General features: G+C 46.2%; 1 protein-coding gene across 12 annotated transcripts in view; it reads right to left on the reverse strand.

Annotated features, from left to right (window-relative positions):
• tbc1d5 (TBC1 domain family, member 5) overlaps positions 1-17,531 on the reverse strand; it is a 789,418-nt gene that overhangs the window by 221,078 nt on the left and 550,809 nt on the right. For all 12 annotated transcript variants that reach the window (XM_070881258.1, XM_070881261.1, XM_070881268.1 and 9 more), the window contains one exon: positions 3,874-4,016. In XM_070881258.1, the coding sequence (XP_070737359.1) occupies positions 3,874-4,016 (143 nt within the window). The remainder of the gene's footprint in view (positions 1-3,873; positions 4,017-17,531) is intronic.

A 17,531-nucleotide genomic window follows, 5' to 3' on the forward strand; every position in this document is an offset into this window, starting at 1 on the left:
CCAGTCCCCTCGCTCACCTCTTTTTCTGCTACATTGATGACTGTATCGGTGCCGTTTCCTTCTCTCGCCCGAACAGGAAAATTTTCATCAACGTTGCTTCCAATTTCCACCCTTCCCTCTTCTTCACATGGTCCATCTCCGACTCTTCTCTTCCCTTCCTCGACTTCTCTGTCTCCATTTCTGGGGATAGGCTATCAACCAATATCCACTATAAGCCTAGTGATTCCTACAGCTACCTTGACTACACTTCCTCCCACCCCTCTTCCTGCAAGGAATTTATTCTATTCTCCCAGTTTCTCTGTTTTCAACTCATCTATTCTGTCGATGCCACCTTCCATACCAGTGCTTCCAATAGGTCTGCCTGTTCCTCAACCGAGGATGCCCCTTCACTGTGGTTGACAGGGTCCTCGACCACGTCTCTTCCATTTCCCGCACTTGTGCTCTCACCCCTTCTCCCCAACCCAGAACCATAATAGGCTTCCCCTTGTTCTCACCTTTCACGCCACCAACCTCCACATTCAACGTATCATCCTCCGCCATTTCCACCACCTCCAGGGTGATCCCACAACCAAACACACATGCCCCTCCCTTTCCGCATTCTGAAAGGACTGTTCCCTCCGCAACACACTGGTCCACTCCCAAAATCACCTCCATACTTAAGGAAATATATATTTGCATTGGATAAGGAAGGCTGTTCAGAGAAGATTCACTAGGTTGATTCCGGAGATGAGGGGGTTGGAGTATGAAGATAGGTTGAGTAGGTTGGGCCTGTACTCATTGGAATTCAGAAGAGAGGTGATCTTATCGAAACATGTAAAATAATGAGGGGGCTCGACAAGGTGGATGCAGAGGGGATATTTCCATTCATAAGGGAAACTAAAACTAGGGGGCATAGTCTTAAAATAAGGGGCCGTCCATTTAAAACTGAGATGAGGAGGAATGTCTTCTCTATGAGGGTTGTAAATCTGTGGAATTCTCTGCCCCAGAGAGCTGTGGAGGCTGGGTCATTGAATATATTTAAGGCGTAGATAGACAGATTTTTGAGTGATAATGGAATAAAGGGTTATGGGAAGCGGGCAGGGAAGTGGAGCTGAGTCCGTGATCAGATCAGCCATGATCTTATTAAATGGCGGAGCAGGCTCGACGGGTCAAATGGTCTACACGTGCTCCTATTTCTTACGTTCTAACCTTTGCCCCCATTTTTTTGGACAGCAGGTGTTGATTCTACGATACCCATTTACACCTCTTCCAGACTCATAGAAACATAGAAAATAGATGCAGGAGTAGGCCATTCGGCCCTTCGAGCCTGCACCGCCACTCAATGAGTGCAACTTCTGTACCCCATTCCTGCTTTCTCGCCATACCCCTCGATCCCCCTCGTAGTAAGGACTACATCTAACTCCTTTTTGAATATATTTAGTGAATTGGCCTCAACAACTTTCTTTGGTAGAGAATTCCACAGGTTCACCACTCTCTGGGTGAAGAAGTTTCTCCTCATCTCGGTCCTAAATGGCTTACCCCTTATCTTTAGACTGTGACCCCTGGTTCTGGACTTCCCCAACATTGGGAACATTCTTCCTGCATCTAACCTGTCTAAACATTTCTATGAGATCCCCTCTCATTCTTCTGAACTCCAGTGAATACAAGCCCAGTTGATCCAGTCTTTCTTGATATGTCAGTCCCGCCATCCCGGGAATCAGTCTGATGAACCTTCGCTGCACTCCCTCAATAGCAAGAATGTCCTTCCTCAAGTTAGGAGACCAAAACTGTACACAATACTCCAGGTGTGGCCTCACCAAGGCCCTGTACAACTGCAGTAACACCTCCCTGCACCTGTACTCAAATCCCCTTGCTATGAAGGCTAACATGCCATTTGCTTTCTTAACCGCCTGCTGTACCTGCATGCCAACCTTCAATGACTGATGTACCATGACACCCAGGTCTCGTTGCACCTCCCCCTTTTCCTAATCTGTCACCATTCAGATAATAGTCTGCCTCTCTGTTTTTACCACCAAAGTGGATAACCTCACATTTATTCACATTATACTTCATCTGCCATGCATTTACCCACTCACCTAACCTATCCAAGTCACTCTGCAGCCTCATAGCATCCTCCTCGCAGCTCACACTGCCACCCAACTTAGTGTCATCCGCAAATTTGGAGATACTACATTTAATCCCCTCGTCTAAATCATTAATGTACAATGTAAACAGCTGGGGCCCCAGCACAGAACCTTGCGGTACCCCACTAGTCACTACCTGCCATTCTGAAAAGTACCCATTTACTCCTACTCTTTGCTTCCTGTCTGACAACCAGTTCTCAATCCACGTCAGCACACTATCCCCAATCCCATGTGCTTTAACTTTGCACATTAGTCTCTTGTGTGGAACCTTGTCAAAAGCCTTCTGAAAGTCCAAATACACCACATCAACTGGTTCTCCCTTGTCCACTCTACTGGAAACATCCTGAAAAAATTCCAGAAGATTTGTCAAGCATGATTTCCCTTTTACAAATCCATGCTGACTTGGACCTATCATGTCACCTCATTCCAAATGCGCTGCTATGACATCCTTAATAATTGATTCCATCATTTTACCCACTACCAATGTCAGGCTGACCGGTCTATAATTCCCTGTTTTCTCTCTCCCTCCTTTTTTAAAAAGTGGGATTACATTGGTAACCCTCCACTCCATAGGAACTGATCCAGAGTCTATGGAATGTTGGAAAATGACTGTCAATGTATCCGCTATTTCCAAGGCCACCTCCTTAAGTACTCTGGGATGCAGACCATCAGGCCCTGGGGATTTATCGGCCTTCAATTCCATCAATTTCCCCAACACAATTTCCCGACTAATAAGGATTTCCCTCAGTTCCTCCTTCTTACTAGACCCTCTGACCCCTTTTATATCCGGAAGGTTGTTTGTGTCTTCATTAGTGATTACCGAACCCAAGTACTTGTTCAATTGGTCTGCCATTTCTTTGTTCCCAGTTATGACTTCCCCTGATTCTGACTGCAGGGGACCTACGTTTATCTTTATTAACCTTTTTCTCTTTACATATCTATAGAAGCTTTTGCAGTCCATCTTAATGTTCCCTGCAAGCTTCCTCTCATACTCTATTTTCCCTGCCCTAATCAAACCCTTTGTCCTCCTCTGCTGAGTTTTAAATTTCTCCCAGTCCCCGGGTTTGCTGCTATTTCTGGCCAATTTGTATACCACTTCCTTGGCTTTAATACTATCCCTGATTTCCCTTGATAGTCACCCTTAACTTGTTGCATTACCATCTCCTTTTGCCTTGCACCATCATCCCTTTTGTCATTCATCTCTCCTGCTTGCCACCCAATCACAGACCTTCCCTCTTGTTCTTTCCCCCACCCTGCTTTCCCTGCCTCTGCACTTAAAATCTGTAACATCTCTTAACATTTTCCAGTTCTGATGAAAGGTCATCGACCTGAAACGTCAACTCCGTTTCTCACTCCACAAATGCTGCCTGACCTGCTGAGGATTTCCAGCATTTGCTGTTTTTATTTCAGATTTCCAACGTCCACAGTATTTTGCTTTTGTGTCACTATTAGTATATTAATATCCATCTCAGTGCGCATTTAAAAAAAAATGTGACTGCACTATGCTTTGAAACACAGTATTGAAAAAGTAACTAATTTTTCCAAAATTCTTTTTTGTGGAAGTGGTCAAAAATCTCAAAACTTGACGATTTATATTCTGATAAAATGCAGTATCATTGCAAATTTATTATATATTACACGAAGTCTTTTAACGTTCCTGAGTACTTATCTTAAAAAGTATCACAATGAGGATTGGAAAAAGCATTGGAGCGTAGCTACAAAAATATAATATAAATATGCATATACTTACAAACATCCCTTATGTATAATAGCATTGCTACAAAAATATAGTCAACTAAATCCAGAGTGACACTGTCAGCAAATAACGTATCCCAGATCACCAAGAGATCCTGAAGAGGAAATTCTCGTCCAAACAAAAGTCTGACCCAACGTCTGCAAGAGTAAAACGGGCATAAAATACAATATTAATAACAAAAGATTTAATTGTGACACATTTACACTACTTACATAATGAAATCTATTCAGACTATACTGCAATACACATTGAATCTAAGGTCATGAAAGAATGGATCTTCAACAATTACTTTTAGTAAATACCATGATCGTTCTGCAGTATCGTTGAATATTCACTGCAAGAACTTTAATTTTATTTCTTGTGCTGGGAAGCACAGACTGTCCATTGGATAGTGGAATTTTGGATTTAAACTATCTAGTTTCTAGTATGACTCTTATTGAAAATAGATTAGCAGTGCCCATTCTTTTACTAACTCAGGTGTCTGAAGCTCTTAGCTGACAGGGTAATGATCATAAATAAAGGTCATCGCCACAAAAAAGGCTAACAAAGCCGCTTGTGCAATTCCATTTAAAACAGTATCATGGACTAAAGGTTCCAAAAATTAAATTTTTTATGATTTCCAAAAAAGTTTACACAATAACTTGAACTCACTAATTATCCTCAATTTTTCCCAATTTCAAAAATGTTTTACTTGGTGTTCAAATTAAGAGAAATATACTCCCTTGTTAAATGTGTACTGTTGTGGTAAATAGCCACTCTCGAATCTGCTAAGTCCAGCAAGTAAAGAGTTTATTCCAGCATATGCAAGGAAGTGACCTCAGTTGTCTGAGATACCACACTCAATAATAGAGTTTGCAGCATACATTTATAGTACACAAGTTACTGTAACTTGGGTTTTTTGCAAGTCATAAATCAGTACACACTATTCCAATACTTATATCACATGACAAGCTTCACAACCCAGTTAATCAATAGAGTTCTTCATGTCCAGCAGTTATCTCCTGTTATCTTAACTCCACCTAGCCTTGGGCTTTCCATTCCCATGGCAACTCCTATTTGGCCTTCATTCTCCTTATCTTCTTGTTCTGAACATAACAATGAGTAATTTTCCTAAGCTTCTAAATGAGCTTGCTGTCTCTAAAGATACCCTTGGTCAAGTATCCCATCATTCCTAAGTGAAGAACCATCACCATCTACAGCGTTTATTTCAAAGACGCATTTTACTAACAATTCAAGCATTGCTATTATGTTAGCCTAGCCCCACTTCAGTACCATGCCCAAACCATGGGTATAGGTCATGCAAATGGGGCAAGGTCATTATGAGGCAGTGAGGAGGGGGTGGTAAATTGAGCTTGTACTTTAAGGATATTTTTGGACAGACTCTTGGCACTTTCTCTTCTTCAATTCTGCTAGTTTGATTTGGACTACCCAAATTTTTTTTACAATTTTAGGAACATAGGAATTGTTAGACAAAAAAAGACCATGGTCTCCCGAGTTCGCCTTCTACCCTCCTGGCAGTCACAAGATACAACAATAATGGAGCTGTTGACTAATCATAATGATCAATCTCTGTCAATTAGTCTACAGTAGATCCAGAAATTACATGAAGGCAACCCTCGTGGTGGAGAGCTTTGGGAACCAAGGCCTAGAAATTGGCCTCGTTCGTGCCTCCCATTATCGCTTCCGGAGGGCGATAACGACTTACCGACCGGGCGTGACGAGAAGATCGACTCCTGCCATATTTGATGGGAGGTTTGTGGCGGTGGTATGGCACTGCGCCCCGATCTCCTTCGCCCGGAGATTGTGATGTCATTGCCGTGCGCATCGCCCTGGTAGCACCCCGGACCCAAACTTCAGTTCTGCCCCTGCAGCATCGCCAGGCAAAAACGCCGGCAGCTGCAGGTGGTGTTCATTGGGAGACCGGTGCTTCGGGGGCAATGCTTAAAGGCAAGGTGGCTGAGGTAAGTAAAAAAAAAAATTGCCAGTGCTGTCTTCGATTTTTTTTCAATCTTTCTTCCCCGCGATTTATCAGTTACAGTTACAGTTGCATTGGGCTGATTGGGCCGGATCGTGGCTGCCGACGATGTCCAGGTAAGTTCTTCTTTTGCAGAGCCTGCTTATGATGGCCCTTCCCTTTAAGGGAGGGAAGGAGTCTTCCAATGCGGCAATATTGTATGCCCCATTGTGCAGCGCTGCACAAGTACCACTCCGCCTGCTGCCTCTTGTGCTCCAGGAAGGAAGTGGAGTGTTCGCTCTCCACTTCACTCCTGGAGAGCAAATGCTAAATTTTTTTAAAGTTAGAAACGATTAGCTCCTGGCTTTTAAAAGTTAGTGACCCAAATGGGGCGCTTCCAAATTTCTCCCCTCAAAGGTCCAAAGTCACCTATTTCCTCCCAAGCATGCTACACTTACCAAGTCGTATCTCAAATTACTCATATATTGTATCACATAATGTTATTTTCTGAAAAAAATCTGTCTAATTTGCACAAATGAATTAATACTAACTACTTCTATCATCTGCCTAGAGAGCCTGTTCCATAGATTGACCACTCGCTCACTGAAATACTGTTTCCACAGATTCGTTTTAAATGTGCCCCCACTTCAAGTGCTGTCATGTCCTCTGGTTCTACTGTTCTTTTGCAAGGTGAGGTAGCTTTGTGATCAATAATATTCTGGAATAAAATAGTATCTAGTGACACTACTAATAAGAACATAAGAAATAGGAACAGGAGTAGGCCATACAGCCCCTCGAGCCTGCTCCGTCATTCAAGAAGATCATGGCTGATCTGATCATGGACTCAGCCCGCTCCCCATAACCCCTTAAGAAACTGTCTATTTCTGTCTTAAATTTATTCAATGTCCCAGCTTCCACAGCTCTCTGAGGCAGCGAATTCCAGGTTTACAACCCTCTGAGAAAAGAAATTTCTCCTCATATCAGTTTTAAATGGGCGGCCCCTTATGCTAAGATCATGCCCTCTAGTTCTAGTCTCCCCCATCAGTGGAAACATCCTCTCTGCATCCACCTTGTCAAGCCCCCTCATAATCTTACACATTTCAATAAGATCACCTCTCATTCTTCTGAATTCCAATGAGTAGACGCCCAACCTACTTAACCTTTCCTCATAAGTCAACTCCCTCATCCCCGGAATCAACCTGGTGAACCTTCTCTGAACTGCCTCCAAAGCAAGTATATCCTTTCGTAAATATGGAAACCAAAACTGCACATAGTATTCCAGGTGTGGCCTCACCAATAACTTATATAGCTGTAGCAAGACTTCCCTGTTTTTATACTCCATCCTCTTTGCAATAAAGGTCAAGATACCATTGGCCTTCCTGATCACTTGATGTACCTGCATACTATCCTTTTGAGTTCTACACAATATGCAACCAAATTGGTCAGATAATCTTTTCTCCACTGAAATCTGTCACGGTCTTATCCTGAAATGAACCCTTCATTTGATGTTTGGAGATGGTGGCAAATAGGCTCAAGTACATTAACAGGAGGTAATAACGGCCCAGAATTTCCTTGGGACATGTACCATTATAATTGCGTAGGGACCCTTGAATGACATAAGAGGAAATTATGGAGTAAGTGACGTACGTCATTAATTAAGCAACCACATTTTCCTTGGACTTTTGCACAGCTGCACTGTTACCCTTGGTGAAACTAGGTAAAATATAATTATCAAATCTCCACCCCCATTAAAATCAACGGTGATCATGACATTTTTACATTTAAGAGAGTTTTCACATTGCTGTGTTGGACTCAAAAATAGTGACCTGGCAACAGTGTGATTTATTGCTCCATGATTGGGTTTCAAATCCCATTGTTAAAAATGTTTTACTGTTGCAAAGATTAAACAACTAGGATCGGAACTAGGTACTGAGGAAAGTAGCCATCAACCTGAAACATTAACTCTGTTTCTCACAACAACTTGTATTTATATAGCGTCTTTAACATAATAAAATGTCCCAAGGCGCTTCACAGGAGTGTTGTAAAACAAAATTTGACATCGAGCCACATAGGGAGATATTAGGGCAGATGACCAAACACTTCGCCAAAGAGATAGGTTTTAAGGAGCGTCTCAAAAGAGGTAGAGAGGCGGAGAGGTTTAGGGAGGGAGTTCCAGAGCTTAGGGCCTAGGCAACTGAAGGCACGGCCACCAAGGGTAGAGCGACTGAAATCGTGACTACTCAAGAGGCCAGAATTAGAGGAGCGCAGATATCATGGGGTTAGTGTACATTGCAAAGATAGGGAGGAGCATGATCAGGGAAAAGATGGATGAGAATTTAAAAATCTGGCGTTGCTTAACCAGGAGCCAATGTAGGTCAACGAGCACAGGAGTGATGGGTGAACAGGACATGGTGCGAGTTAGGACATAGGGAGTAGAGTTAAGAATGACCTCGTTTATTGAAGGTAGAATGTGGGAGATTGGCCATGAATTTGTTGGAATAGTCAAGGCTAGAGGTAACAAAGGAATGGCTGAGGGTTTCAGCAGCAGATGAGCTGAGACAGGGATGAATTGGATATTCTGGAGGTGGAAATAGGCGATCTTAGTGATGGCGCAGATATGTGGTCAGAAGCTCATCTCGGGGTCAAATATGACACCAAGGTTGCAAACAGTCTGGTTCACCCTCAGACAGTTGCCAGGGAGAGGGATGAAGTTGGTAACCAGGGAACATAGTTTGTAGCGGGGACCGAAGACAATGGCTTTGGTCTTCCCAAAATTTAGCTGGGAGGAAATTTCTGCTTATCCAGTACTGGATGTCGAACAAGCAGTCTGACAATTTTGATACAGTGGAAGGGTCTTGAGAGGTGGTGGTGAGGTACAGCTGGGTGTCGTCAGCCACAGATGCTGCCTGACCTGCTGAGTATTTCCAGCATTTTTGTTTATATTTTATATTTCCAGCATCTGAGTATTTTGCTTTTGTAATAGGATCTTTGATTATCCATTTCCTGCACCTGGGATTTTCAATTTTAATATTGCCAAGGTATGTCTGAATTCCAATAAATTTATGAGATTGCTTTCAGACCTTAAATATTGTTTCCCTATAATGCTCAACCTCATGAAAGGCAGCAACACACCAAACCTGGATTTTTCTATTAACTCTAATTTTATTAAATATCACTATTGTTTCTATCAGTTATGAGTAAATTAATGCACATATACCGCAAAAACATTTCAAGCACATCGATGCAGAGGAATGTCAGTATAAGAACATAGGAACATAAGAAACAGGAACAGGAGTAGGCTATTTGGCCCATCGAACCTGCTCCGCCATTTAATAAGATCATGGCTGATCTGATCATGGACTCAGCTCCACTTCCCTGCCCGCTCCTCATAACCCTTTACACCCTTGTCACTCAAAAATCTGTCTGTTTCCACCTTAAATATATTCAGTGACCCAGCTTCCACAGAATTCCATAGATTTATAACCCTCAGAGAAGAAATTCCTCCTCATCTCAGTTTTAAATGGGCAGCCTCTTATTCTGAGACTATGGGCCTAAGTTTCGGGCCGCGCCTAGAACGGCGCAGCCCCAACCTGGGTGCCCGTTTTTCGCGCCACAAAATGCGCCTAAAAAAAACTTACAGATTCTCCGGCTCCCTGCTGGTCCTCTGGAGTCAGGCGCGGCGCAGCACGAGCTGTGGGGGGCGGAGCTAGGTCCCTGCGCTGAAAACAGTGCTGGGACCTCTGCACATGCGCGCTACAGTGGGTGCGCATGTGCAGTAGCTCCAGGCGCTCAAAACTGTGTGGGAGGGGCCCGAAGCATGCAGACCCTAGCCCTGGCCGAATGGCCTCACTGGGGCTGCGTGCATAAGGCTGCCTCCCACGTCCAGCTCCTGCTTCCTCCCGACCCGACTCGACTCCCGCTTCCCACCCCCCGCCCGGACACGACCCCGACACCAACCCGACTCCCGCTTCCCCACCGCCCCCGGACCGGACCGGAACCGCGCGCCCCCCCCCACCCCAAACCTGATCTGACCTCCCTCTCCACCACCCCTCCCCGACCCAAACCGAACCGACCTCCCTCCCACCACCCCCTCCGACCCGACCCGTGCTCGCCACAACCCCCCCCCCCACCCGGTCCCGACCCAACCTGACCTCCCACCCCCGACATGAACCGACCTGACCCGCGCTCCCTCCTTCCCCCCCTACCCAAACCAACCCGACCTCCTTCCTCCCCCCGCCCCCCCGGACCTGACCCGACCTCCCTCCGCCCCCCCCGACCCGACCCGCGCTCCCGACCCCGGACACGACCCGACCCAACTTCACCTACCTGTAAATCTGGTGCTGGGGACGGGCCCTGCCCGAAGTCTAGGGCCCGGCCCGTTCAGCCTCCACCCCCCTTCTCCTTCGCCCCCCTCTTCTCCTTTCCCCCCCTTCTCCTTCCCCTCTTCCTCCCTTCCCCTTTTCCTCTCCCCCCCTCCCCCTTTCTCCTCTCCTCCCCCTCTTCCCCTTCCCCCTCCCCCTTCTCCCTCCCCTCCTTCCCCTTCCCCCTTTCCCTTCTCCCTCGCCTCCTTCCCCTTCCCCCTTTCCCTTCTCCTCCCGCCCTTTCCCCTTCCCCTCCTCCCCCCCTTTCCCCTTCTCCTCCTCCCCCCTTTCCCCTTCTCCCCCCCTTTCCCCTTCTCCTCCTCCCCCCCTTCCTCTTCTCCTCCTCTCCCCTTTCCCTTCTCTCCCCCCTTTCCCCTTCTCCTCCTCCTCCCCCCTCCCCTTCTCCTCCTCCCCCCTTCCCCTCCTTCCCCCCTTCCCCTTCCCCTTCTCCTCCTCCCCCCCTTCCCCTTCTCCTTCTCCCCCCCTTCCCCCTTCTCCTTCTCCCCCTTCTCCTTCTCCCCCCTTCCCCTTCTCCCCCCCTTTCCCTTCTTCCCCCCTTTCCCCTTCTCCTCCTCCTCCCCCCTCCTTCTATCCTCCTCCCCCCCTTCCTCTCCTCCTCCCCTTCCTCCCCCCTTTCCCCTCCTCCCCCTTCCCCTCTTTCCCCTCCTCCCCCTTCCCCTCCTCCCCCCCTTTCCCCTTCCCCTCCTCCCCCCCTTTCCCCTTCCCCTCCTCCCCCCCTTTCCCCTTCTCCTCCTCCCCCCCTTTCCCCTTCTCCTCCTCCCCCCTTTCCCCTTCTCCTCCTCCCCCCTTTCCCCTTCTACTCCTCCCCCCCTTCCCCTTCTCCTCCCCCTATCCTCCTCCCTCCCTTCCCCATCTCCTCCTCCCCCCTTCCCCTCCCCCCCTTCCCTTTCTCCCCCTCTGCCTCCCTCCCCTCCCCCTTCTCCCCCTTCCCTCCCTCCCCCTCTGCTTCCCTCCCTCCCTCCATCCCCTGCCCCCCCCCCTCTCTCCCTCTACCCCCTCCCCGCGCTGTCAGAAACACAAACATTGACAGACAGCGAGTGAGAGACACACACAGACAGATAGAGAGATAGAGACACTGACAGAGACACACTGGGGGGGACATCCCAGCACGCTGTTGGAGGGCTCCCGGTGCTGCAGTCGGTAAGTAGAAAATGTTTTACTTATTGATTTTAAAAAAAATATTTCTTATTAATTTTTTTTGATTGATTTATTGGTTGATTTATTGATGTTTTTATCATTTATTATTGATGATGGCTCTTTATTTGTAAAACTGAAGTGTTTAATGTTTGTAAACTTCCCTTTAAACCCCCCCCCCCATTCCCTACGCCTGATTTGTAACCTACGCCTGATTTTCTAAAGTGTAGACAAGGTTTTTTCGAGCGTACAAAAATCTTCACTTACTCCATTCTAAGTTAGTTTGGAGTAAGTTTTCACTGCCGAAACTTTGAAAACAGGCGTAACTGGCCGGACACGCCCCCTTTTGAAAAAAAAATTCTGTTCCAAAGTGAAACTGTTCTAACTGACTAGAACTGGAGCAAAGTAAATGCCGAGAATTTGAATTTCTAAGATACTCCGTTCTACACCAGTTGCTCCAAAAAATCAGGAGCAACTGAGGCCAAAACTTGGGCCCTATGTCCCCTAGTTTTAGTTTCCCCTATGAGTGGAAATATCCTCTCTGCATTCACCTTGTTGAGCCCCCTCATTATCTTATGCGTTTCGATAAGATCACCTCTCATTCTTCTGAATTCCAATGAGTAGAGGCCCAATCTACTCAACCTTTCCTCATAAGTCAACCACCTCATCTCTGGAATCAACCTAGTGAACCTTCTCTGAACTACCTCCAAAGCAAGTATATCCTTTCGTAAATATGGAAACCAAAACTGCACGCAGTATTCCAGGTGTGGCCTCACCAATACCTTGTATAGCTGTAGCAAGACTTCCTTGCTTTTATATCCCATCCCCTTTATACAGTGGCGTCCGCACAAGCTGCCTGGATTGAGCCACTTTGCATGGCAGTCGTTTCACCGCTTATCACTCAGGCAGTAGGCAAGACCTACTTTTGATGGGTGTATTGCATTGGATCACTAAGATAGTATTGGGATCCTATCTATGTCATAGGATCCCAATTTGCATGGCCTAATAAAGCTACCGTCGGTTTTTAGCCGGAGTGCTGTACGTCTATTTCAAGGTTCACATGTTGGTAGCAGGTGGACCTCAGGTGGGAAGTATATTGTGTGATTTTGGTCTTGCTATTGTCCCATTCACGTTGGAACACAGGGCAGCAGAGTGACCAAAATCGCTCCATCTTCTTGGGGTTATGAAAGCTTAAGACTGTGAGAATGGTGAGAAAATTCAACTTCAAAGGCTATATGATTTTTCTTTGTGAGGTATGGCACAAAAGCACATGCTGCCTTCAATCCAGTGTTGGCAATAGGCTTATTTAGCCTTTGGCACCAATATACCATCGGCAAAATTGAAATAAAGCTGATACTCTAATTCATTCCCTCCACGACAAGTGACTTACCTGTATTCATGAACATTTTATAGCTCAAAATTGTTCCTCCAAACAAAACTGACGTGTGAAAGGATAAAATATATAATTTTATTACCGACAGTTCTCACCCTGGACGAAAACCTCAGCCAACCAACATTAAGCTTTACAGAAATCTTAGTGAAAATACTCCAGTCCCAGGATCCACAAGTAGTATCCTGAATTCTACATAGGATTACATAGGATATACAGCACAGAAACAGGGCATTCAGCCCAACCAGTCCATGCCAGCATTTATGCTCCACTTGAGCCTCCTCCCGTCATTCCTCATCTCACTCTCTCAGCATAATCCTCTATTCCCTTCTCCCTCATATGCTTGTTTACCCTCTCCTTAAATGCATCTATACTATTTGCTTCAAGCACTCCCTGTGGTAGCGAGTTCCACATTCTCACCACTCTTTAGGTAAAGAATTTTCTTCTGAATTCCCTATTGGATTTCTTGGTGACTATCTTATGTTGATGGCCTCTCGTTATGCTCTTCTCCACAAATGGAAACATTCTCTCTCTATCCACGTTATCAAAACCTTTCACAATTTTAGGTCACCCTTCAACCTTATTTTTTCAAGAAGAAAGAGACTCAGCCTGTTCATCCTTTCCTGATATGTATACCCTCGCATTTCTGGTATCATCCTTGTAAATCTTCTCTGCATCCTCTTCAATACCTCTATATCCTTTTTATAATTTGACGATCAGAACTGTACACAGTACTCTAACTGTGGTCTAACCAAGGTTCGATACAGGTTTAGCGTAACTTCCCTACTTTTCAATTCTACAGCTCTAAAAATAAACCCTACTGCTTGGTTTGCTTTTTTTATGGCCTTGCTAACCTGTGTCGCAACTTTTAGCGATTTGTGTATTTGTACTCCGAGATCTCTTTGCTTCTCTACCCCACCTAGACTCTCATCCTCCAAGTAATAAGTGAGCTCCCTAATCTTCCTACCAAAATTTATCTGTGTTGAACTTCATTTGTCAATTATATGCCCATTCTGCAAGTTTATTAATGTCCTCCTGTAATTTGTTGCAGTCCTCCTCAGTAGTGACTATCCCTCCACCGACCCCCCGACCCCCAATTTGATGTCAACCGCAAATTTAGAAATTGTGTTTTTGATTCCAAAGTCTAAACCATTATTATAAATTGTGAACAACAGTGGTCTCAGCATTGATCCTTGTGGAACACCACTACCCATCTTCTGCCACTATGAATAGTTACCTTTTACCCCTACTCTCTGCTTTCTGTCTTGAAGCCAGCTAGCTATCCATTCTGCTTCTTGTCCCCTGACTCTGCATTCTCTGACCTTGTTCATTAGTCTATTATGGAGTACCTTATCGAAGGCCTTTTGAAAATCTGGATAAATTACATTTACTATATTACCATTGTTTACTCTCTTTGTAACCTCTTCAAAAAATTCAATAAGGTTGGTCAAGCAAGACTTTCCCTTTTGAAATCGCTGCTGACTATTCGTTTGTATATTTTTGGTTTCTAGGGGCTCAATTTTCCCAGGTCATTTGCGCCGTTTTATTGGCACACGCCGTTTTTTTGGCATATTTTTTTTTCAAGTTTCCCCCTGCGATCTGCGCCGGCGTAACTGACTTAGTTACGATTTTTCTAGACCAGTTTTTTTTGATGTCATGTCTGCGCCAACTTTTATAAATTTTCATATTTTGCCAACCTTTTTCCTTCTAGGGTGGCGTATCTGGCCACTCCCATAAAACCTTCTGGGCACTTTAGAAAACCAGCGCACATTGAGAAATCAGCACTGAAAGACGGCATTGTTTTTAAATCAAAGATTTTGGAGGGAGTCAAGAACACTGTCAAAATCATTAATAAAGTTCAACATTTTTTTAACCTGTCAACATCGTAAATGGAAGTTTGTCGGATTTCAGAAGTTCTCTCATTTTTTTACTCATTCACACCACTAAACATCTTGAAGCAGGGCTGGAGGGTCGTAGCTTTGGCCGGCAGAATCGGCCCCGCGCCCGGACACAGGGGGCTCGACTCGGCTAGAAAACAAGCCGTGAGGGGGCGGGGGGGGGGGTGTGTGTGAGGAGGAGAGAGAGTGAGGTGCCAATTGAAAGGCTTCGAGACGGGAGAGTGAGGTGCCGATCAGAAGCCTTCTGCACTGAGACCGGGGAGCGAGGTGCCGATCAGAAGGCTTCTGAAGACTGCAATGAGTCGGCCGGGGGGGGGGGGGGGGTTGGGAAAGAGAGAGAAGGGGTGATTATTTAAGGGGGGGGAAGTCACAACACTGCAATTAGTTAAGGGGTGAGGGGAAAAGGAGAAGTCACAAGACCTTGGGTGTGGTCCATCCATACAGACCTTGGAGAGAGAGGGAGAGAATTGTGAACTGTCCTGCCTGCATTCCTACCATTTTGAGCTTCTTTCAAAGGCTAAATTTATGTATGGGGGCAATACTGACAATGCCATAGCTTGTGCGAGCCTTCTGCATCGTGGTGCTACGTAGGAGACAATTGATTCGACTTCATCGCATCAGGAGCATCAGAGCCTGTAGGGTGCTGGACAGGAGGCCTTACCCACCTCGGGTATATCAAGACAGGCATGCGTACATCCACCTGAGTAATGCAGACTGTGTCAGAAGGCTGCGTTTCCGCAAACAAATTGTGAGAGATTTGTGAGTTGGTCAAAGCAGACCTGCAACCTAGAAGCATCAGGAGGACTGCTTTGTCAGTTGAAGTGAAGGTTACAGCAGCACTTTCATTCTATGCCTCCGGCTCGTTTCAAGCTACAACTGGGATGTGCGCGCCATCTCTCAACATGCAATACATTTCTGCATTCGCCAGGTGACAGCTGCTCTGTATGCGTGGAGGAATTATTTCATAAAGTTCCCCATGACCGCCTAAGCAATCCATGACAAGGTTGTGAGCTTCTCCAGGATTGCTGGCGTCCCAAAGGTACAGGGCTGCATGGATTGTACCCACATTGCCTTGCGAGCACCTTCGGAGGATTCCAAGATGTACAGGAACAGAAAAGGCTTCCACTCCATTAATGTACAGCTCATGTGTGACAACATGCATCATATCATGTTTGTCAATGCATCCATGATGCACTCATCCTACTCGACAACGTTATATTTGCCACGTTTCAGCAGCAGCCAGAAGGGCAGAGCTGGCTACTGGGAGACAAAAGATACAGCCTCGCCACCTGGCTCATGATGCCCCTATGCGTAACCCAGATGGAAGCTGACCGTCAATACAACATGTCGCACATTGCGACCCGCAGCATCATAGAGAGGACCATTGGCATCTTGAAACAACGTTTCCGATGCCTGTACCATTCCGGAGACTACTTGCTATACTCTCCTGAGATTGTCGGTCAGTTCACTGTTGTGTGCTGCATGCTGCATAACTTAGCCATCATGAGGCAGCAGCAGCTGGTAGTGAAAGACCCACCTACGGTGAGAGTGGATGATGATAATGATGTGGAAGATGCAGATGACGAGCAGGAGGAGGAGGAGGATGAGGAAGCCATGCAAGTTTCTGAGGCTGGAGCACGACGGCAGAGGAGGACGGGCCATCGTGCCCCTTTAACGATTGCTTGAGTCTTGCGCCAGCAGCTCATCCGTGAATGCTTTACTGATGCCTGAGGAATCAGCGACAACTATTCCACATGAACATGTTTACTGTTTGGAGCTGTTCCGTAATGTGTTGTGTTAATGGAACAAATAATGGAAATGATTCAGTTTTAATGTAAACTATATTTTATTCAAAAGTTTAACAGTTCTTTTGTAGTTAACTTTCATAAAAATTATTCTTGTATCAAACTTTACTTTAAGATCACTTACAAACTTTTAAACTTGTAAATTTACATAACTTACAAAAAACTTTTAATTTGACAACAGTAACAACAATAATAACAACAACAGCAGCAAAGAAAGGCTGCAACTACCCATCTCTCCCCTACCTTATTTTAAAACCACGCGCTGCACTTGGTCTTGACCTCTCCACCACCCCTGCCTGTAGGTGGTGGCGCAGTGTTTCTGGGCTTGGTGCCAAGCTTATTCTTTCTAAGATCTCAGGTACTGCACACCTGTTTGTGGGGGGGGGGGGGGGGGGGGGGAGGGGCATCGGCGGCAGGCGGCAAGTTGGAGGCTTGGCTTTGGGTTCTTCAGAGGCTGGTGTGGGGATTGGAGTGGGAGTGACAGTCAATGGGCACAGGGTCTGGGCGTGTTCCCTTATTGCAGCAGCTAACTCCAACATGCCGTCCCTCATGCACCCTGACAGTGTCTCAACGACCTGCAACATTCCCTCCCTCATAGTCAGTGACAGTGTTTGCACTATCTCTGACATTCCCTCCCTGATGGCCACTATTCCCTCACTGATGGCCCCGGACATCGTTCCCATTTCTCGTGTCATTGCTGTTACTTCTCCCGACAGTCCCGCTACCTCATCACTCACCCCACTGACGCTGTCCAGGAGTGATCGAGTAAGGTCAATGCTCTCCGTATTCAATGACATCATCTGAACCACATTTGTTAGATCCTGTACCTCAGGAGAGCACAGTTGAGCTCTCCTTCCACTCCTCCCCACGGGTGTGGCTCACTGCACCCCACCACTGGGAGTCGCAGCCTGGGACGGTGGGGCCCTGGGTGTGCCTCGCTGTGCACCACCACTGGGGCCCGCAATCTCGGAAGGTGGGAAACCATGGAATGTCCCAACACTCAAACCACTAGACACGGAAGGGGCTGTCACCGCAATGAGCGGCACCTCCTCCGAAGTCAGTAAAACAGTGGGAGCTTCATCCAGCTCC

The sequence above is a fragment of the Pristiophorus japonicus genome, chromosome 5, assembly GCF_044704955.1.
Source record: "Pristiophorus japonicus isolate sPriJap1 chromosome 5, sPriJap1.hap1, whole genome shotgun sequence".
Classification (NCBI taxonomy): Eukaryota; Metazoa; Chordata; class Chondrichthyes; family Pristiophoridae; genus Pristiophorus; species Pristiophorus japonicus.